The sequence below is a fragment of the Salvelinus alpinus genome, chromosome 2, assembly GCF_045679555.1.
Source record: "Salvelinus alpinus chromosome 2, SLU_Salpinus.1, whole genome shotgun sequence".
Taxonomy (NCBI): domain Eukaryota; kingdom Metazoa; phylum Chordata; class Actinopteri; order Salmoniformes; family Salmonidae; genus Salvelinus; species Salvelinus alpinus.
This window is the reverse complement of record NC_092087.1, coordinates 121,465,542-121,487,021: the sequence shown is the minus strand read 5'-3', so window position 1 is coordinate 121,487,021 and position 21,480 is coordinate 121,465,542. Positions and strand designations below refer to the sequence as shown.

Here is a 21,480-nt window from a genome sequence, read left to right as displayed (position 1 = left end):
AGTGTCTCCAATAATGAAGCGTCACCAAAGGACATTTGCTTCCAAAGCATATTACAATACCTCCAACTTCGATTTCAACTATTAGAGCATGTAATGGCTTGGTGACGTATAAGGAGTCTCTGCTCACCTGTGTGTCCTGTAACGCACTCTCCAGGCCTGCTGAATCCTTGGCCAGCTTGATTCCCTTCTTCTCAGTGTCCTCCAACAGGGCGGAGACAGTGTCCAGTTCCGTCTACAGACAAAGGTCTATAAATATCTCTTCATATTCACATTAAAACATATTCACTCCCATTTTGAGAAACCAATTGACTTCAACACATAGTGATGACGACAGACAGACAGCGTGGTCCGTTGACTTGCCCTCTAACCTGTAGTTTGTGTGTGCGGTCGGCCAGTTCTACTTTAGCCCTCTCTCCCTCGGTGGCTCGGGCCATGAACTCCTGCAGCTGAGCCTCCATCTTCTTCCTCTTGTGTTCTGACTCTGTCTTGGCCTGCTGAAGCCCCTTCACCTCGCTCACCAGCTCCTTGTTGTCACTCTCCATGGTACACTTGTTCTTCTCCAGGTTGGACTTGAACTGCAGCGGAAAGAAGGGTGAGAGGGGTTGTGGTATACATTGGGAAGATGAGAGAATTTTACAGAGGGTATGTTGGATAGGCCTGTCCTCTTGGCCTGCTTAGCAAAGAAGTGATAGTGTAGTGTTACTACTGTATGAGATGACGTTATGTTGACAGGTCTATTTTCTCAGGTGGCGACCAATGATTTATATACACATTAGATGACTGACTGTGTTGAAGCCACCGTGCCTCCATCTTGGGAGTGTAAAAAAACATTTTAGAAGCTATAGAAATGCATTTATTAATGTCTACATTCGTTTTTGCCACATGTATTCTATTAGAAACACCTTAATGCATACAATTACATTATATTGTGAGCTAAACATACCTTTTTATTATAAAAATAAAATATAAAAACACAGTTGACTTTTTAGAGATTACTAATGTTACTGTCCCCATGACAACACATACTTAAATACATGTCAATTTGTCCTTGTCCCATTTAATTTAAACACTGTAGAATTCCATTCATTCCTATGGAGGACTGCTCCTACTGGGGAGTCCCAATATGGCCGACCAGTGGCTTCAAAGCCTCTCAATGGCCAATACATAGCATCAGCAATCCAGGGTTTATATACATCGTTGGAGGAGATCTACCCTCTTGACCTGCTAAACATGTGTAGTGCTACTACTGTATAACGACATTATGGTTGGCAGGTGTCATGTCCGATGGTGGACCTAGCCTCTAGGCCTGCTAAACATGTAATGAGACATGTTACTAGATGATTGACAGGTGTATTGTCTCTGATTATAGACCCACCCTCTTGGCCTGCTCCAAATTCTCAGACAGCTCCTCCAGGGCAGTGGAGTGTCTCTGTCTCATCTCCTGGACCTGAGACTCGTGGTTCTTGGTCTCCTCGTCGATGGCCTTCTTCAGCTCAGCCACCTCCTGCTCTCGCTTGGTCCTGAGAGGAGAGGAGAGAGGGGTTAGGAAGGAAGGTAGACCCCATAAAAGACACCTCACTGAGGTGCTGTGTCTCTCCATAGCCCTCATGCAGATACACACGCAGGTACTTTGCCAAACTATGACAGTGCCACTTTTTCAGGGCGACCCTACACCGGTTCTTTATCCATTTCTAAAAGCACCGAAAATAAACATATTGGGACTACAGTAAACATATAAGCGTATCAGCGCAGCAGAGAGCAGTACATCTGACAAGCAGTGTCCCAGTACCTGAGCTCCTGTTGGGCAGCGGTGGTATCCAGAGTGTCCTCCAGCTCAGTCTTCAGAGCCTCCAGCTCCTCACTGAGGTCCCTCTTGACTTTCTCTGCCTTGTTCCTGGACACCTTCTCTGACTCCAGGTCCTCCTGCAGCTCTGACAGCTGGGCCTGCAGCTCCCGCACAGCTTTCAGAGCGTTGTTCTTCTGGGCCGCCTCGTCATCACCCCTGGTACACACGCAGACACAACAAACCAATCAATTCCAAAATCAATTCCAAACAGCAACATAGAAATCGTTAAATTAGCTAGCTAATGCCAGGATACATTCCATTTCATTGAAGAGGTGAGAAATCATGTTAACTGTGGGGCGTTCATCTGAGCAGTACTTTTATAGTACCAGAGATGTCCAAATGTTAGGATAATTCTGGGTAAAACCATGGTACACAAAACTGGTACATGAAATCACTGCACATTCTCTAAATCCCCCAAAATGGCTGATCATTTCAAAATCATACAGGCCCTAGCAAGTGAGACTGTAGCGTGGTGACAAAATCCCAGTGAACACAGGGTGGCAGTGTGATCGACCTTACAGCGGGTGAGCTCATGGAGGACCAGTGTGTGTTAGTCAGCCTGCCGTGTGTGTGTGTGTGTGTGTGTGTGTGTGTGTGTGTGTGTGTGTGTGTGTGTGTGTGTGTGTGTGTGTGTGTGTGTGTGTGTGTGTGTGTGTGTGTGTGTGTGTGTGTGTGTGTGTGTGTGTGTGTGTGTCTGAGCAATGAGTTTCTTGACCGTGTCTGTCTGTGCCTTTCTCTGTCAGTGGAAATGCCATTGCGGGCGAGGCCATAGTGAGATTGAATATGTGTTGTTGCTGGCAGTCAGGCTAGATTAAACTATTATTATTATTATTATGGATTCTGACACATACTCACTAATATATCTACCCCTGGATTGTTAATTAGACTCATTCTGTCATTTCTTGTTTTGATTATTCATTATTTGTGTATGTGTATTGTATTTGAGAGACATTCTACTGTACTGTTGGCGCTAGTAACAAAAGCATTTCACTGCACCTGCTATAACACCTGAAAATCTGTGTACGCGACCAATACACTTTGATTTGACTCCTGAGCCCTGCCTGCATTCCTTAGACATTCCTGCGTTAGAGCTTCTGGAGAGGCCTGTCCCTTTGCCAGGACCAAATAATGACTCCATGTCCAATTAGGTCTTACACTGATGAAGCCATGGATAACAATATAGCTACTAATGAGTCATTATAGTCAAATAGCAACTGTCCAGACTATGGTAATTCAATAGCCCTACAATTATAAACAGTCATAAAATTCCAACTGGAATACTGTAGCCTAAGTAACGGTTTAATCAACTAGCCTATGACCATGTGATGATTTCAGAAGGTCATTTAGGGGATACTGTTTTCCATTGGCCTACAGTCACCACCTGAATTCGCTACAGTCGCCACCTGAATTCGCTACAGTCGCCACCTGAATTCGCTACAGTCGCCACCTGAATTCGCTACAGTCGCCACCTGAATTCGCTACAGTCGCCACCTGAATTCGCTAGTCGCCACCTGAATTCGCTACAGTCGCCACCTGAATTCGCTACAGTCACCACCTGAATTCGCTACAGTCACCACCTGAATTCGCCACATCTAAATGATTGGACTTCACCTTCATGCCAATGACCTCTGTTGCAGCCAGAGGAGGAGCTCATTAGTATGTTGTCTCAGTTTCCCTAATCAAAAGGGACTTAATTGAACGTGACACCAAATGTGTTGCTCATGAATATTTTCCACTAAATTAGGTCTGAATTGGCTTTGGATTACAAAGAATGTTAAATGAACAATCAAGATAAATTGAGGTAATACTTGGATGCAAGTTGACACTCTTTCTCCTTCTTCCAAGAGAAAGGTCTTTTTCAAGCCATATCTGGTAATGTTTTCCTTGAGTCCAGCAGCCCTGTTCAGAAGCTATTAAAAATAAACGTCTGTGAAGTACAAACAGATTCCGTGACCAATTCCCTCTGAGGTGTGAGACAATCCGTCATGGCTGCCATGCCCAAGCTGAGATTCCTTTTCCTTTCCGTTGAAAAATGCAGTGAAAGACTTGGATGGAGCACATCATCAATCTCTATCAATCTGCCTCAGAGTGTGCGTGTGTATTAAATGTCTTTAGTGAGGGTGATAGCCAGCATACCAGCACGCACTGCACTAAGGAAGGCATTAGTTTAGTTTAGAGTGAACCGATGCCACTGAACAACTAAGCAGCTGGACTGTGTGGCTGCTTTTAAATATTTCGTTCAAAGCCAACATGAGGGTATGTGCCCATATGAAAAAAATACTATGGTATACTATGGTTAAATAATATTGTATTCACTGTAGTGTTTTTGCGGACTTTACTGTAGTGTACTGTAGTATTTACAATCTACTGCAGTGTTGGAACTAGTAACATAAGCATTTTGCTGCACCTGCTATAACACCTGCAAATCTGTGTATATACCTTAGTCATTACTGTAGGGTTTTTGTGGACTGTAGTGCTTTTGTGAACATTACTGTAGTGTTTTTGAGGTCTGCAGTATACTGTAGTATTTACTATTGTATTCTATAGTATACTACAATGTGCTATAGCAAGTACTATACATGATTGAGAAGTACTACAGTGTGTAGTATATTATTCTACAGTATACTGCACAATTCTATACTAAGTTCTACACACGATCGAGGGATTCTACAGTTTGTAGTATAGTATTCTACAGTATACTACACAATTCTATACTAAGTACTGTAGTATTCTATAGTAAACTGTGGTATTTTTTTATGTGTGTGTGTGTGTGTGTGTGTGTGTGTGTGTGTGTGTGTGTGTGTGTGTGTGTGTGTGTGTGTGTGTGTGTGTGTGTGTGTGTGTGTGTGTGTGTGTGTGTGTGTGTGTGCCCGCTGGGTCTCAACTGCTTGGGCCCTGTAGAGTGGACTGTTGCTATGGGGACAGGCGATGGAAGTGGGAGTATATGTGTGGGTGCACATCTAGCCGGTATGGTTTACTGGACCACAGTAGTGGCCGGGCAGGTTGGGCCGGTTGCCATAGGAACAGGCAACATGCGCGGTACAGGCTTGCATGGTGGGCAAAGCTTATCTATTCATCATCTATTCCCCGTATTGATCCAGGTAGCGTTCACATAGTACATCCTCCATTTCATTTCATTCGATTTCACCGTTTCAAAACATTTTCTCTGTCATGCAGATTGAGTTCGAATAACAGACTGGAAGCTTCAAAAGGAGGGTGGTGCTTGGAATCATTGTTCTTCCTCTGTCAATCATGGTTACCTGCAAGGAAACACGTGCCGTCATCATTGCTTTGCACAAAAAGGGCTTCACAGGCAAGGATATTGCTGCCAGTAAGACTGCACCTAAATCAACCATTTATCGGATCATCAAGAACTTCAAGGAGAGCGGTTCAATTGTTGTGAAGAAGGCTTCAGGGCGCCCAAGAAAGTCCAGCAAGCGCCAGGACCGTCTCCTAAAGTTGATTCAGCTGTGGGATCGGGGCACCACCAGTACAGAGCTTGCTCAGGAATGGCAGCAGGCAGGTGTGAGAGCATCTGCATGCACAGTGAGGCAAAGACTTTTGGAGGATGGCCTGGTGTCAAGAAGGGCAGCAAAGAAGCCACTTCTCTCCAGGAAAAACATCAGAGACAGACTGATATTCTGCAAAAGGTACAGGGATTGGACTGCTGAGGACTGGGGTAAAGTCATTTTCTCTGATGAATCCCCTTTCCGATTGTTTGGGGCATCCAAAAAAAAGCTTGTCCGGAGAAGACAAGGTGAGCGCTACCATCAGTCCTGTGTCATGCCAACAGTAAAGCATCCTGAGACCATTCATGTGTGGGGTTGCTTCTCAGCCAAGGGAGTGGGCTCACTCACAATTTTGCCTAAGAACTCAGCCATGAATAAAGAATGGTACCAACACATCCTCCGAGAGCAACTTCTCCCAACCATCCAGGAACAGTTTGGTGACGAACAATGCCTTTTCCAGTATGATGGAGCACCTTGCCATAAGGCAAAAGTGAAAACTAAGTGGCTCGGGGAACACAACATCGATATTTTGGATCCATGGCCAGGAAACTCCCCAGACCTTAATCCCTTTGAGAACTTGTGGTCAATCCTCAAGAGGTGGGTGGACAAACAAAACCCCACGAATTCTGACAAACTCCAAGCATTGATTATGCAAGAATGGGCTGCCATCAGTCAGGATGTGGCCCAGAAGTTAATTGACAGCATGCCAGGGCGGATTGCAGAGGTCTTAAAAAAGAAGGGTCAACACTGCAAATATTGACTCTTTGCATCAACTTCATGTCATTGTCAATAAAAGCCTTTGACACTTATGAAATGCTTGTAATTATACTTCAGTATTCCATAGTAACATATGACAAAAATATCTAAAGACACTGAAGGAACCAACTTTGTGGAAATTAATATTTGTTTCATTCTCAAATCTTTTGGCCACGACTGTATGGTGCAAACTGAACACAACCCATGAACGTTTATTGAGAATCCATTTTGGGGCTGAAGGGGGAGTATCTCACCTGGACAGAGCGGCCTGTAGCTCCTCCTCCTTCTTGGCCAGCTGGATCTTGAGCTCCTCTATCTGGGCCTGCAGCTCAGCTATCTGGTCCTGGAGGTCCGTGGTCTCAGCGTCTAGCTTCCTCTTGGCCTTCTCCAGCTCCTGGCGAGTCTTCTCCTCCTTCTTCAGGCGCTCTGATGACACACACACACACACACACACACACACACACACACACACACACACACACACACACACACACACACACACACACACACACACACACACACACACACACACACACACACACACACACACACACACGTACGCAGACAGACACACACGAGGTGGATGGGCAGCGGGATCAACCAAACGATGAAAATAGATGTTGGCCCAGCACTCAAAAGTATCCACTCAAACATTCCACTCAAGCAGTAGTAATCAGATTCTTCCGCTTGGTAAACCATTAAGTCATTGTGGTGTCCGAACTGAAATGGAATTCCTATGCATACGTAGAATCACACTACCAGAGAAGTCTTAATCTTATCCAGTGTCACGCCCTGGCCTTAGTATTCTTTGTTTTCTTTATGTTTTTTAGTTAGGTCAGGGTGTGACATGGGGAATGTATGTGTTTTTGTAGTGTCTAGTGTAGTTGTCTAGTTATGTCTATGGCTGCCTAGATTGGTTCTCAATTAGAGGCAGCTGTGGTTCATTGTCTCTGATTGAGAGCCATATTTAAGGCAGTCATAGGCATTGGGGTTTTGTGGGTAATTGTCTGTGTCTATGTTGCATGTTTGCACTTAGTCTTTGATAGCTTCACGTTTGTTGTTTTGTTTCGTTGTCCTTCTTCTAATAAAGAGAAGATGTATTTTCCACACGCTGCGCCTTGGTCCTCTCTCTCTCCCATTGACGATCGTGACATCCAGTCTGTAGTCTCATCTTAATGTTATTATATGCAGTTGAACATCTGCCATGTTGAGGGAGTTACAGTAAGTTCTACAACTAATCTTTCCTGGATTCCTTGCATCATCAAAAGGCTTTGGAGAAGAATGCCTGACAGGAAGGACCTTGGACCTTCTCCTCCAATGAAGGCAGAGAAAGAGAGCAAGGAAGAAAGAGAGCAAGGAATCGAGGAGACCAATCGAGGAAGAGCCACAGTGAAGCCTTTACCTTCCAGGTCGACCATCATCACCTCCTGCTTGTTCTTGACCTTTCCCAGGTTCTTGGCCTTCTCCTCCTCCTCCGTCAGCTGGGAGGTCATCTCGGCCACACGGTCGTCCAGCAGCTTCTTCTCCTGTTGGGTGGAGAGAGGAGAGGAGAGACGTTAAACCCCTCTACAGTTTTCTACAACAGGGGTCTGCAATGTGTGGCTTCAGAGCCGCATGTGGTTCTTTAGCTTCCCCTTCATGGCATCTTCTAATAAATCATTTGTATCAGATTAAGATAATCTTAAACATCTCTTCTATCCCCTGTACCCTTCAGGGCTCTATACAAGTCTAATCCCTAATTTATGTTTTCCGCTTCAATCAAACGCACATGGTTCCGTATTCAGTGTTGGTGCGGACAGGAGGGGACATTCTATAATGTCTTTTCTGGTTTTGTTCGAGAGAACCAGGCAGACGGTCGGACGATGTGGAAGCAGAATGTATAAATTTGTCTTAAGTGTGCCCTCTTCTCTGACCTTGAGGAACTTGGAGTTCTGGTCCTCCAGCAGTAGAATGTCCTCCTCCATCTTCTTGATCTTGGCCTCGGCAGTCACCTTCTCCAGCTGAAGCTTCTGCCTGGCTGCCTCCTCTTCATCTAACTGCTCCTCTAGATCCTATGGATAGACAATGGACATACATACGTTCAACCAACAGAAACACTCAGTATCTTCAGCGCAAGGATATGTATTGCAATGCTGAAGTTATCAGTAGTTTTAGTTGAATCAATTCCATCTAAACCAACATTAACTCATCAACTGATGGTGTGTGAGTGTGTGTGTGTCCATGCTGCATCCATATGTGCATATATGGGTCTCTCTCTCTGACCTGGATGTGGGACTGCATCTTCTTCTTCTCGTTCTGCATGCTCTGGTTCCTCTCCTCCTCCTCCTCCACTCTGGACTCCAGGTCGTGGAGGATCTCCTCCAGCTCCTGCTTCTTAGCGGCCAGGCGGGCCCTCATCTCCTCCGCCTCGGCAAACAGCTCCGTCTCCGCCTGCAGCTGCTCTGCAAGGATGTTCTTCTCCTCTAGGAGCTGTGGGAGACACAGAGGATAGAGAGCAAAGTTTACCTACGCTTCTTTTCTAGATGTTATTCGATTAGAATAACATGGAAACACTTTGTTGCTTTTATGAATTTTGTCTTGCTGCTTTTTGTTCTATGTTGCTCTGTCTGTATGCTATGTCTTGCTTGTCCTATGTTGCTATGTCTTGTTCTATGTTGCTATTGTCTATATTGTAATTGTTTTTAATAACCTGCCCAGGGACTGCGGTTGAAAATTAGCCGGCTGGCTAAAACCGGCACTTTTACTGAAACGTTGATTAATGTGCACTGTCCCTGTAAAAATAAAAATAAACTCAAACTCAAACTCAGAATGTCGAAAGGTCAAATCTCCTCAAGTCTACAATAAAGGTGCTCTCTAGTACCAAAAAGGGTTCTTTGGCTGTACCCATAGGAGAAACCTTTGAGGAACCCCTTTTGGTTCGAGGTAGAATCCTTTTGGGTTCCATGTAGAACCCTTTCCACTAGAGGTCGACCGATTATGATTTTTCAACGCCGATTATTGGAGGACCAAAAAAAGCTGGTACCGATTAATCAGCCGATTTTTATATATATATTTGGAATAATGACAATTACAACAATACTGACTGAACACTTTTATTTTAACTTAATATAATACATATATAAAAATCTATTTAGTCTCAAATAAATAATGAAACGTGTTCAATTTGGTTTAAATACGTAAAGGAACGTTTAAGTTCCTTGCTCAGAACATGAGAACATATGAAAGCAGGTGGTTCCTTTTAACATGAGTCTTCAATATTCCCAGTTAAGAAGTTTTAGGTTTTAGTTATTATAGGAATTATAGGACTATTTTTCTCTATACCATTTGTATTTCATATACCTTTGACTATTGGATGTTCTTATAGGCACTATAGTATTGCCAGCCTAATCTTGGGAGTTGATAGGCTTGAAGTCATAAACAGCGCTGTGCTTCAAGCATTGCGAAGAGCTGCTGGTAAACGCAGGAAAGTGCTGTTTGAATGAAAGCTTACAAGCCTGCTGGTGCCTACCACCGCTCAGTCAGACTGCTCTATCAAATATCAAATCATAGACTTAATTATAATATAATAAACACACAGAAATACGAGCCTTAGGTCATTAATATGATCAAATCCGGAAACTATAATTTCGAAAACAAAACGTTTATTCTTTCAGTGAAATACGGAACCGTTCCGTATTTTATCGAACGGGTGGCATCCATAAGTCTAAATATTGCTGTTACATGGCACAACCTTCAATGTTATGTCATAATTATGTAAAATTCTGGCAAATTAATTACGGTCTTTGTTAGAAAAAAATGGTCTTCACACAGTTCGCAACGAGCCAGGCGGCCCAAACTGCTGCATATACCCTGACTCTGCTTGCATAGAACGCAAGAGAAGTGACATAATTTCCCTAGTTAATATTGCCTGCTAACATGAATTTATTTTAACTAAATATGCAGGTTTAAAAATATATACTTGTGTATTGATTTTAAGAAAGGCATTGATGGTTAGGTACATTGGTGCAACGACAGTGCTTTTTTGATTGATTGTTTTTTATAAGATTTTTATTTTATAAGATAAGTTTAATGCTAGCTAGCAACTTACCTTGGCTCCTTGCTGCACTCGAGTAACAGGTGGTCAGCCTGCCACGCAGTCTCCTCGTGGAGTGCAATGTAATCGGCCATAATCGGCGTCCAAAATTGACGATTACCGATTGTTAAGAAAACTTGAAATCGGCCCTAATTAATCGGCCATGCCGGTCGGCCATGCCGGTTGACCTCTACTTTCCACAGAGGGTTCTACATGGAACCCAAAAGAGTTCTACTTGGAACCAAAAATGGTTCTCCTATGGGGACAACAGCAGAACCCTTTTAAGAGTGTACTACTCAACTTTCAAACCCAGTGGCCGAAGTAGTACTACACAGCATGAACTATGGAAGCCAACGACATTAACAATGGCTGGAGTAAGTTCATATGTTGCTTTATCTTCGGCAGTGCATACTTCAGAAGAATAGCTAAATTGAGATATAGAACCATGGTAAGGGGATCAGGTAGAGCTCCAGGTAGTAACTCACCTGTTGGTGTTTCCTCTCCATCTCCACCAGCTCTCCCTCCACCTTGCTCTGTCTCTCCTTCACCTTGACCAGCTCCTCGTCTTTGGTCTGCATCTCCTCCTCCTGCCGGGTCACCTGGAGCAGAGGTTTCACCTGGAAGAGAAAAAGGAGGAGGGTCCCATCAAGGTCAGGGGAGGGAGGAAAGGAAGAAATGAATAGGATAAGGTGTAGAGAAATGGTCATATGCATCCTGTTAACAGTGGGTGTAGATGTGGTCGCTCCATCAGTAAAACCCCCACTCACCTTGGTGAAGAGTCTCCACCACTGCCAGTGGCGCAGCTTGAGGTAGGCAGCACAGTTCCTCTGGAGGACCTTCAGAGCACTCAGCTGCTGCTGCTTCTTAGCAAATGCCCTGAGGAGATGCATAATTAAGAGACTGATATCACATACAGCTTTACTTTAGCTACTTAACTTGGCCACACAGCTGTATCCCAAAACATAACACATACAGTATCATTTTGACTTGACTTTTGACAGTTTTAGCAACTTCATAACTTATCTGTACTTATGCCCCATTTTTGTGAATTGCATTGAAATCAAAGGGCATGAACATCCCTCAGTAATGAGGTGGACATTTACACCTACTTGACTGAGTGATAGGGGACAGACAGTGGGGCTGCTGAGTCATGGTACTTACTATGCAAAGTGATTTGAAGCCTGGAAGTCTGGAAAGTCTGGCTATATAAATATGAATTAAGTTATAAATCAATTGTTAGTCCTAATGACTCACTTGCGTGCCAGGTAGCCGCGGCAGACAGACTGGAAGTAGATGATGATGTCAGTGATCTTCAGGTCTCTCTCCTCCTCCAGGTGGGCCAGGACTCCGGTCCTGAAGAAGATCTTACTCTGGCCGATACGGAACAGGTTGGGGTCCAGTTCCAACGCTCGGATCTGTTACGATACACAGGAGAATACGAGTAAATGAGGAAAGTCAGCATGCAAATCAGATCTTTTTTATTTGTTATTTGCATCATTTTAAACAGGGTGGTGCATTGACACAACTCATATTTTCATGAGTTTCAACACTTTTTCTCATTGTGTTAGTTAATTAATAGATAACATTGGAAGCCCTTTACCATCCTCTCGCAGGCCTGTTTCCCGTCCATGAAGCCCTTGGGGATGGCATTAGGGGTCAGGATCTCGTACCTGGGATAAATAGAGAAGTATTAGGAGTTAACACACTGGCATATACCCCGAGATCCCTGTAAGTGAGGGCAGTCTTGTCGGCTCACAGTGTAGACAAAGAACACAAGCACAATAGTTATGTGTCCTGTTTCCATGGTTACCTCTGTCTGAACTCCTGGAAGACGATGCGGTTGGGGAAGCCCTGTCTGCAGATACGGATCCCCTCCAGAACTCCATTACACCTCAGCTGGTCCAGAACCAGATGGGGCTCCAGCTTACCAGCCTGACATGGGAGAGAGACGAAGTGAAGTGTAATAAATAAATAGTACAAAAATCTGGTACAGGTGTACAAGCAAAGAGTATTACCTATTAACCTTGTGTCTACAGAAGGTCTAGCAATATATACTCAGAGAAAACCCTGAAATTAAGAGATCAATTCAAGTCTCACCCCTTCTGTTGGGTATAGTATAGAACAGGTGGCCTGGTATAGTTAGACTGACATGTAAAGTATGACAGGATATACTACTCACCTTCTTCTCGTGGTTGGGGATAATACAGCGGACGAAGTTGGGGTTGGTGTTCCTCAAGGTGGCCATGAGCTTGGTGAGGGACTCCTTGTAGAGCTGGCCCACCGTGCGGAACATGCCCTTCTTGGTCTTGTAGGTGGCGCCGAACGTCGTCTCCGCCATGCCCGCCACCTGGTCCAGGCCCACGATGCGGTCCACTGGCGAGGAGAGAGAGAGGGAAGGAAAGGGGTTAGAAGAGAGGGGGCGTCAGACTTGGAGAGAGGTGTTGGGAGCTAGATCACAGACAGACAGACAGACAGACAGACAGACAGACAGACAGACAGACAGACAGACAGACAGACAGACAGACAGACAGACAGGATGCTGGGAGTAGCAGCAGCCAGCAGAAATGTGTGTCAGCTGCAGGTGTAGATAGATGAGGACCTCTAGGTATGACTGGCAGCCTCTGTGGATTTGTGGGGGTGGGGCAAGGACAGGGCAAGAGGATCACCTAAAACTGTAGTCCCGGACAAGCACAACTGATTCAACACGTCAAGTAATCATCAAGCCCTCGATGAGTTGAATCAGGCGCTTTTATCCGGGGCTACAACAACGATGTGTGCTGTTGGGGGTACTGGAGGACTGGAGTTGGGAACCACTGCTATACAGTATACATGCTTGGTTCCAGGGTCTGTATTCGTAAACGTTCTTCAGGCTAGGTACAGCTGATGGTTGCTAGTGGTAAAAACAGGTCTTCTTGAGCACTATGTTCCCACACTACTCCTTTCAGCAGTCATTCAAAGTGACAACCTTTTAGGATAACTATAAATTAAATACCTATTCTTTGGTATGAAACTAAAGGCATTTCACAGCCTGGGACCTTTCCTACACATTGTCTTTTTTCCATCATATTAGCATAATCTGACAGTCAGTCACACAGGGCCATTTCATATCCGTAACTTCAGATTCACAACATGCCTTTTTTCATTTTGGTGTGACATTATTGCTGGGCTGGCGTGTTGCCAAGCATCATATTTCCAACACGTGGCATAAGTTTTGATATGAGGCATGCTGATGAATTAACTATTGTTTATCCAAGTGTCCATACAGGTAATTTATCAAAATCAAACCTCCAACTGTGTTATCTCCTAGGGTTTCAGGCAGACAGAACTCCAGGAATGTCCTACAAAGTTCCAGACTTTCAGTTTTTAGTCTGTAGATATTGTATCACTGTCACACCTGCTGTGTGTCAACGTCTAATGTACTGTAGAATCGGGCCAAGAAAAATGCCAAATACTACATGTGGTTCCAATTCTCTGCTACTTTGAAAAAATAAAAGGGGGAAATGAATTCCATTAATCTTTCCTCAGTCAAGCCTCAATTCTTTAATTCCCTTTACGCTTAAATATATGCCTTGGAAAGGGAATAAAACCCAGACAGGAGAATAGGCTTTGGTTCGGAATACTGAATAACCAGTGCTCTTAACCTTTCCACCATACTGTAAGGAAGCGGTCGAAATGTACACTATTGTTACCCTGAGGGAAATGGGGGAGGGGCATGCTTTTTCAATTTCAGTCAGGGAGAGAGTTTAGTATTTTTTTATTTAGTCCAGGGAGGATCATGTAATTTGGATTTGATTAAATGTCATACACTCATAGATTTTTCTTTGCTATCTAGAACCTAAAGGGGTTCTTTGGCTGTCCCCATAGGAGAACCCTTTGAAGAACCATTTTTGGTTCCAGGCAGAACCCCTTTGAGTTCAATGTAGAACCCTTTACACAGAGGGTTCTACAAGGAACCAAAAAGAGTTCTACCTGGAACCAAAAAGTGTTCTACCTGGAACCAAAAAGGATTCTACCTGGAACCAAGAAGGTTTCTACCTGGAACCAACAAGGATTCTACCTGGAACCAAAAAGGATTCTACCTGGAACCAAAAAGTGTTCTACCTGGAACCAAAAAGGATTCTACCTGGAACCAAAAAGGTTTCTACCTGGAACCAAAAAGGATTCTACCTGGAACCAAAAAGGATTCTACATGGAACCAAAAAGTGTTCTACCTGGAACCAAAAAGGATTCTACCTGGAACCAAAAAGGATTCTACCTGGAACCAAAAAGGTTTCTACCTGGAACCAAAAATGTTTATTCTATGGGGAATTTCGAAGAACACTTTTTTCTAGGAGTGTATTGCTCAGTGTTTGAGAATTAGTTGTTTATTATATCTGGATGTGTGCCTGATGATGCCCCTCATCCCTGATTCTCTGCTGGGCGCGCAATATCAAGTGGCACTACTGTGGTCTCAATAAAATGATCCTTAGACTATAGGCCTAGGCTATATGAAGAGCATGCTTGGAAAAGTACAGGGCAACATTATATTTTGAAGAAAATGTACTTCCTTCCCAAGTTTTTGCGCTGCTGGGATGGTGTAAAAATAGGCTACACTCTCAATCAATCAATCAAATTGATTTATAAAGCCCTTTTTACGTCAGCAGATGTCACAAAGTGCTTATACAGAAACCCAGCCTAAAACCCCAAACAGCAAGCAATGCAGATGTAGAAGCACGAAGGCTAAGAAAAACTCCCTAGAAAGGCAGGAACCGAGGAAGAAACCTAGAGAGGAACCAGGCTCTGAGGGGTGGCCAGTCCTCTTCTGGCTGTGCCGGGTAGAGATTATAAGAGTGCATTGCCATTAAGGCCAGATTGTTCTTCAAGATGTTTAAATGTTCATAGATGACCAGCAGGGTCATATAATAATAGTCGTTATAGAGGGTGCAACAGGTCAGCACCTCAGGTGTAAATATCAGTTGGCTTTTCATAGCCGAGCATTCAGAGGTCGAGACAGCAGGTGCGGTAGAGAGAGTGAGAGAGAGTGAGGGAGAGTTGAGTTACACACAGCAATTGATAGGCTGTCCCAATCATGAGCCTTGGCCTGCCCTGCTCTTGTTGATGTAGGCCTAAAGTCTTTTGTGCAGCCTAACCAATGGTTGTGCTGTGTACGGTGGCACTTCAGGAGGCAAGTCAAAGGCTTCGTCCCCAAAATGCTATATTTGTGTGTGCGGACTAGCCCTACTGATGTCCTGTTCAGTTTGAGAGGAAGAGCGTGAAGATGAGAAGGAGGACCGGAGGTAAGCTTGCTACTGCTATAACACTTCCGTATTGGTTCTAATACAAAATAGGTCCCGTGACCAAATGATTAGGTACCTATACCATAACTACTCCCCGGGAAGTGGAATAAATTGGTCTGAAAAGCCCGTATTATTGTTTGTTGTATTTTCTTCATGGTGTAATCATTAAATAATTTGAATTGAACAAAACAATAAAACAGGCTTTTCAGACCAATTTAGTCTAAGTAGGTAGTATCTAATGCTAGCAGGAGTAGAGCATTGCTGAAAGGTATTGCCATCCATTGGCCTATTGACTACTATACTAGTACTGAGACATAGACGACCAACAATGACATGCAGCCTAGAAGCGACGGGAGCCTCTGTATGGAGGTAGGCTTCACCATGATGCACTGCTAAGCCATGGATCTACATCAGCATGTCATAACATAAAACGTCATCTATCTCTATGAGCAACGCCATGCTGCGCTGGTAAGCCATGGATCTACATCAGCATGTCATAACATAAAACGTCATCTATCTCTATGAGCAACGCCATGCTGCGCTGCTAAGCCATGGATCTACATCAGCATGTCATAACATAAAACGTCATCTATCTCTATGAGCAACACCATGCTGCACTGGTAAGCGTGGAACCTTCTACAGCTAGTCAGAACATTCACCTGGAGGCTCATCAAGACTAGTGACATTGTTCTGTATCTCTACGATACAGAGAGACAGGGGGATAAAAACACCTGACAGAAGAGAAAATAAAAACAGAAAAGGGTTGAAAACATAAACAGAGGTTAGTTAGTAGGCTGAAGTCCGACTGATTACTATTAGTACCATGTTAGCTAAATATCCAGCAAACATTGTACATTGACAATCCCTAAAACAAATAGGCTTAAATTATGATGAATTAACCAATCTAACGAATAATAACTGTTCATCATCAAGCCGGTGCTAACACATTCCTTCTCTGTTAACCATGTGGACAGGACAGGGAACATAACTTACCATCTTTCCAGAGCTCCGACACAAACTTGTCAGTGGACTGGTTGAGCAGCGTGGCCACGTTGTCATTCAAAGGGTCCATGTTCTTCATCAGCCACTCATCTGCCTTGTAGTCCACCTGGGGAGGGGGGAGAAGGTCAGAGCCATCCAGGCCTAGAGAGATATAAGCAATAATAGCCCTTCAGGGATGAATAAAGTTTATTGAATTGAACTGTCGGAGAGTGGTGATATACAACAAAATGACTGTTGAGGTTCCAAATTCATTTCACTAGGGGTGACATAAGACTCCAAATCATTCCAGGAAAGTGTGTTTAAAGACGACGTGGACATAATATAGAACAGATGTGGTTACGGTGTACAGGGCCCGGGTCTCTATTGCGCAACACTGACTGGACGCTAGAGAAACTAGCCAAACCTCCTCCCACGTATCTGATACATAAAACCAGGATGATACTCCTGCGGGATTTGAATACCACAGAGGAGAAGTTGTGCGTCAAGAGCGATACAGCAGCCAGAGGTTGATGGGAACAGGATAGGGGCTAGTGACGGAACAGACAATGCCTCAGGACACATTATAACGGCGGCTTTCCAAAAGGACCTGGTGTGCCTCCAAGAACACTACAAGCCAAAGGCTCTGGGGTCTACAAGTAGTGCAGATGACGTAAACCAAAGTAACTTGTAAGTGGATACATAAAAATAGCCACAAAAATTGCCTCAGCGGAAAAATCGGTCTATAATACATCCCAGTGCATTGTAAATGTTTAATCTTTGACTCGAGGAATACGGCAGAGCCATACGTTTTTAAAGGGATAGTTTTCTGTATTTTTACACCAATCTTTGGGTTACAAATAAAAACCAAACTATCCCTTAAACTATCCTCCACCCGCTATATGTAATCTCACCGGTCCGTACCTTGCCAGCGTAGTGGATGATGCAGAAGTCAGCCTTGTCCTTTAGCTGTCTGGGCTTCTGGAACTTGGAGTGGGTGCCCTGCTCCTGGACCAGCTTGTCGATGAACGTCTTGTCCGTGGCCTTGGGGAACCAGCACTCCTCATCCAACAGAGCCAGCACACCAGGAGGGTTCGCCTGCAGGATGACAGCAAACAACAAGCCCGTGTTCAATAGCACACCAGGAAAAAAAGTGAATCAACGGAAAACAAATTGTTTTAGTTAACTTTGTTCCTTACTGATTCACTCTGTTTCAAAATGTTAGCTGCTCATTGAACATGACCCAAGTATTGACAACAGCACAACACCACAGGAGGACACACACACACACTCACTAAACGGATACTGACCGGCCTCTCGATGAGGTCGATGCAGGGCTGCAGGTCCAGGCCGAAGTCGATGAAGCTCCACTCGATGCCCTCCCTCTGGTACTCCTCCTGCTCCAGGACGAACATGGTGTGGTTGAACAGCTGCTGCAGCTTCTCGTTGGTGTAGTTGATGCACAGCTGCTCAAACGAGTTCAGCTACAGGAGAAAGGCATACAACTTGATTTGATCTTTTCAGAACTCAGAAACTCAAGGAACTTTGTCTCAAAAGTGAAGAAAGCAGTAGGCGGAAATTGATTTGTAAGGAGTTTCAGATATGTAAAATCAACAAGACTACATTATTTCATTTATGAAACACCAATGAATACCACTTCTAAGATGTCTTCAGCTCAAACTGGCACCCACTGCTTTTTACAGTTTACAAAACAATAACTGCAGCTGATAGATTTTTGTTTGCTATGATTAAATTGGTACCAGGGATCGTGATTTAGTTTCCTGTTCTTTTGGCTCAACATTACAACGCTGCAGCCAAGGCTCTTAGTGGGGGAATAAACAGCTGCCACAAACCAGAAGGGAAACAGACAGGTTGGAATTTCAGCACAAGATTTAGTGATCTTGGGATATTGAGTGTTCTAATCGACGACAAGGTTCATGTCAGCAATGTCTGAACCGTCTGAACTCGCCTCGCATGATAACTATTGTCTTATCAAGTGATAGATCAATTAATGACCTTGGTGTGAATGAGGACGACACCCAAGAGGCATTTTTAGAAGTGATGAGATTACCATAACTGACCCTGAGGAGGGAATGGGTTCAAAGTGCAATTGGTCCACAGGATAAATGATCAGTTGTTTCCCAAAAATGTCAATCAGACCATTTCCCCACAAAAAAACATCCTTAGACCATTCAGATGACCAGTTCCATAGACAGGATGAACTAAGCCAAACCAAGTCCCCTCTCTCTTCTCTAGCTGTTTTCTCTGTATCTGGAAGAGATGGAGGGACCTACTGGAGGCCTTATTTGCCATGTATTTAAGTACCTGTTGAGGCCTACGCATTTAAGTACCTGGAAGATCTCAAAGCCAGCGATGTCCAGGATGCCGATGAAGGAGGCCCCCTGGCGTTTGGTACGGTCCAGGGCCTTGTTGATGCGGTGGACCAGCCAGCGGAACAGACGCTCGTATGTGGCCTTGGCCAGAGCCTCCACTGCAAAGTCAGCCTAGCGAGAGAAAGAGAAAGAGAGAGAGAGAGAGAGGTAGAGAGAGAGAGAGAGAGAGAGAGAGAGAGAGAGAGAGAGAGAGAGAGAGAGAGAGAGAGAGAGAGAGAGAGAGAGAGAGAGAGAGAGAGAGAGAGAGAGAGAGAGAGAGAGAGAGAGAGAGAGAGAAATATGCATTGCTTATTAGATTGTCTTTCAGTGGTATGACTTGGCAAGTAAGTCTGCCATTCTCAGCCTTGGGGTCTCACGGCTAGACCTCTCTGTTGTTATAAATCTAACACAGAGGTGGACAGGAACCACACCCCACAGTACTAACATTATCCTGATCCAGAGTCAGCAGTACAGTGAGTCCATAGAGGGGTGATGAGTGAAGCAATGAGAGCTTCTGTGGTGTAGCGTTTGTGTTTTACCTGTTCTTTGGTCTGGGCCTTCTGGACGTAGTCTCGTCCCACCTTGATCCTTGGAGACAGGATGGCCCGGGTGAACTCCATCACGTTCAGCCCCAACAGGTGGCACAACTTCTGGGCCGCTGGTAGAGGAGAGGAGGAAGAGGGAGATAAAGGAGGGAGTGAAAAAAGGGAAAACAGTAGTAACATTAAACGTTCGTTCTCAAGATGTGATTACAGGCAACACAAATAACTTTACAATACTCAAATATCCCTTACATAGACTCAAAGCAGTAGCAGGGAATGAAGTAGCAACATTTGAGAAGTTAAACGTTATTGGGATTTGATTATATCTATATATATATTATATAGACCCGACGGATAACCCTATAATCCTCCAATTCCCATAAACCCCAGTGAGTGGGAAAACACACAGTAAAAACCATATAGACTTTCCATCAGTGGGACCACCGCTTGAGACCACCAGAAAATACATACCACTGGCAGCAGGCCACAGCTCCACATGGTCGGTAGCTAAGAATTACATTCTCCCCCTTCTGCCAGAAGTTGCTCACATTTGACCGTTAATGGTAAAGAATAATAAGTAAGAACTGAACTGAGTGACTGCCTCCCCCTGCCAGTCCAGTACCTCTAAGGTATGCCTGGAGCAGACATGGATCCAAATACTATTTGAAATATTTCAATTACTTTGAGCATTTGCTCTAGTCTGTCTGGAGTGTCAGGTGAATGGGGTTTGCACTTTTGGGACTTTTGTATTGGTTCCATTGCAAAAGACAAGCTCAATCAACCACAGCTTAAGTATTTGAAATAACTTAAAATAGTACTTGAACCCAGGTCTGGACTAGAGCTCAGGGTAGGGGGTAGTTAAACGCACAGCTGTTTAGAACACCGGTGGGTTAACAACACAGACTTGATTTAAGACGTGTCAAAGCGGCTTTTATGATATTTGTCTTTTGGAACTGGGGAGATGTTTGAATTTTAAATATTTGTCACGGCGGGAGCTTCTGGAGAGGTAAGAATGATAAATCTGTATCATTTCCAGGGGTAGAGTTGCCAGCGCAGAGACAGCTAAAAACATCTGCTTCTGCCCTAGATCTGTTTTCCACATTTGGTAATAAGTGCCTGGGCCACGGCATTGACACTCACTTGCTACCCTCTCCTCTTGAAATGCCAGGAATGCAGCAGTAACACACGCGGTTGAGGCAAAGTCTTCATTTGTTTTTCCTTCTAAGTAAAGTAGGGGAGTAAATCTGAATAATGATGTTGTTTGAAGGTGGGTGACAGGGCCAGGGGAGATGGGAAGGTTAAATCGTTAGAGCTCTGACGTCTGACTCAGGCTGGTTAGCACAGGTCTGGGAGGAAGATGAGGAAGATAAGGTCTGAACGTGAGAATGTGAGGAGCTTCCTTGACATCAATACATGTGACAACAGACAGGTGTAACGGCGGTGTGAATGTAGTTATGTGTGCCCAGGGCAACGCGGGTCAATGTCAGCTACCTGTGTTCTCAGGCATAGAGGCCTGGTCTGAGTTCCTCTCCTTCTTGAAGACGACGTTCCCAAACTGAAGCACGGAGGAGACCACCTTCAGCATGGCTGCAAGCACAGAGAACGTTATCATAAACTTATCATGAAAGCCACACACTGCTCTGTGTTTGTTGGAATACATGGAACTGTTATGAACATGTAAAGTTATAATAATTACTGTAAAGCTGTAAAGTGTTGATGTAAAAGGGGTTTAAAAAGTTGAGACAGACAGACAGTCAGTCAGACAGATGAGAGTGAGGATGGTGGTACCCAGGATCTCGTCGTGGGAGAAGCTCATGATGTCCATGGCCTCCATGGTCTCCTGGAAGTTGTCTTTGTCCTGCTGACCAGGGACGGTAATGTTGCCGTTGGACAGGAAGCGGTAGCTGTTGAAGCCCTCCAGGAGCAGGTCCGCTACACAGAGGAAAGGGAAATGACGTCGAGATAGCTGGTCCGAGGTCACAAAGGACAAAAGGCAAACATGCATTTTTGACAGTCAGCCCACTGACAGGTGATGTTATTGTGATACTAGGTAGTGAACGACACGGAGTCTGAGTGGGTTTCAAGACACCTCAGGCCAACGACTAGAGAAACAATGTTCTGCATGTCAG

At 44.3% G+C, this 21,480-nt stretch overlaps 1 protein-coding gene across 15 annotated transcripts in view; it reads right to left on the bottom strand.

The window, feature by feature from the left end:
• Positions 1-21,480, bottom strand: part of LOC139568526 (myosin-10) — a 91,172-nt gene that overhangs the window by 17,800 nt on the left and 51,892 nt on the right. For 8 of the 15 annotated variants that reach the window (XR_011673625.1, XR_011673626.1, XR_011673624.1 and 5 more), the window contains 22 exons: positions 21,140-21,283; positions 20,843-20,938; positions 19,349-19,467; positions 18,789-18,941; positions 17,733-17,921; positions 17,362-17,535; positions 16,453-16,567; positions 16,119-16,190; positions 12,363-12,556; positions 11,994-12,115; positions 11,784-11,853; positions 11,438-11,598; positions 10,951-11,059; positions 10,669-10,800; positions 8,374-8,580; positions 8,025-8,162; positions 7,514-7,637; positions 6,366-6,537; positions 1,790-2,002; positions 1,376-1,520; positions 369-575; positions 128-232 (listed from right to left, as the gene is read on the bottom strand). Coding sequence is in view for 12 of the 15 variants with exons in the window: in XM_071390407.1 (XP_071246508.1) it covers positions 128-232; positions 369-575; positions 1,376-1,520; positions 1,790-2,002; positions 6,366-6,537; positions 7,514-7,637; positions 8,025-8,162; positions 8,374-8,580; positions 10,669-10,800; positions 10,951-11,059; positions 11,438-11,598; positions 11,784-11,853; positions 11,994-12,115; positions 12,363-12,556; positions 16,119-16,190; positions 16,453-16,567; positions 17,362-17,535; positions 17,733-17,921; positions 18,789-18,941; positions 19,349-19,467; positions 20,843-20,938; positions 21,140-21,283 (3,161 nt within the window). In the remaining 3 variants the exon portion in view is untranslated. The remainder of the gene's footprint in view (positions 1-127; positions 233-368; positions 576-1,375; positions 1,521-1,789; positions 2,003-6,365; positions 6,538-7,513; positions 7,638-8,024; positions 8,163-8,373; positions 8,581-10,668; positions 10,801-10,950; positions 11,060-11,437; positions 11,599-11,783; positions 11,854-11,993; positions 12,116-12,362; positions 12,557-16,118; positions 16,191-16,452; positions 16,568-17,361; positions 17,536-17,732; positions 17,922-18,788; positions 18,942-19,348; positions 19,468-20,842; positions 20,939-21,139; positions 21,284-21,480) is intronic. The other 7 variants (XM_071390409.1, XM_071390415.1, XM_071390419.1 and 4 more) reach the window with 3 other exon arrangements.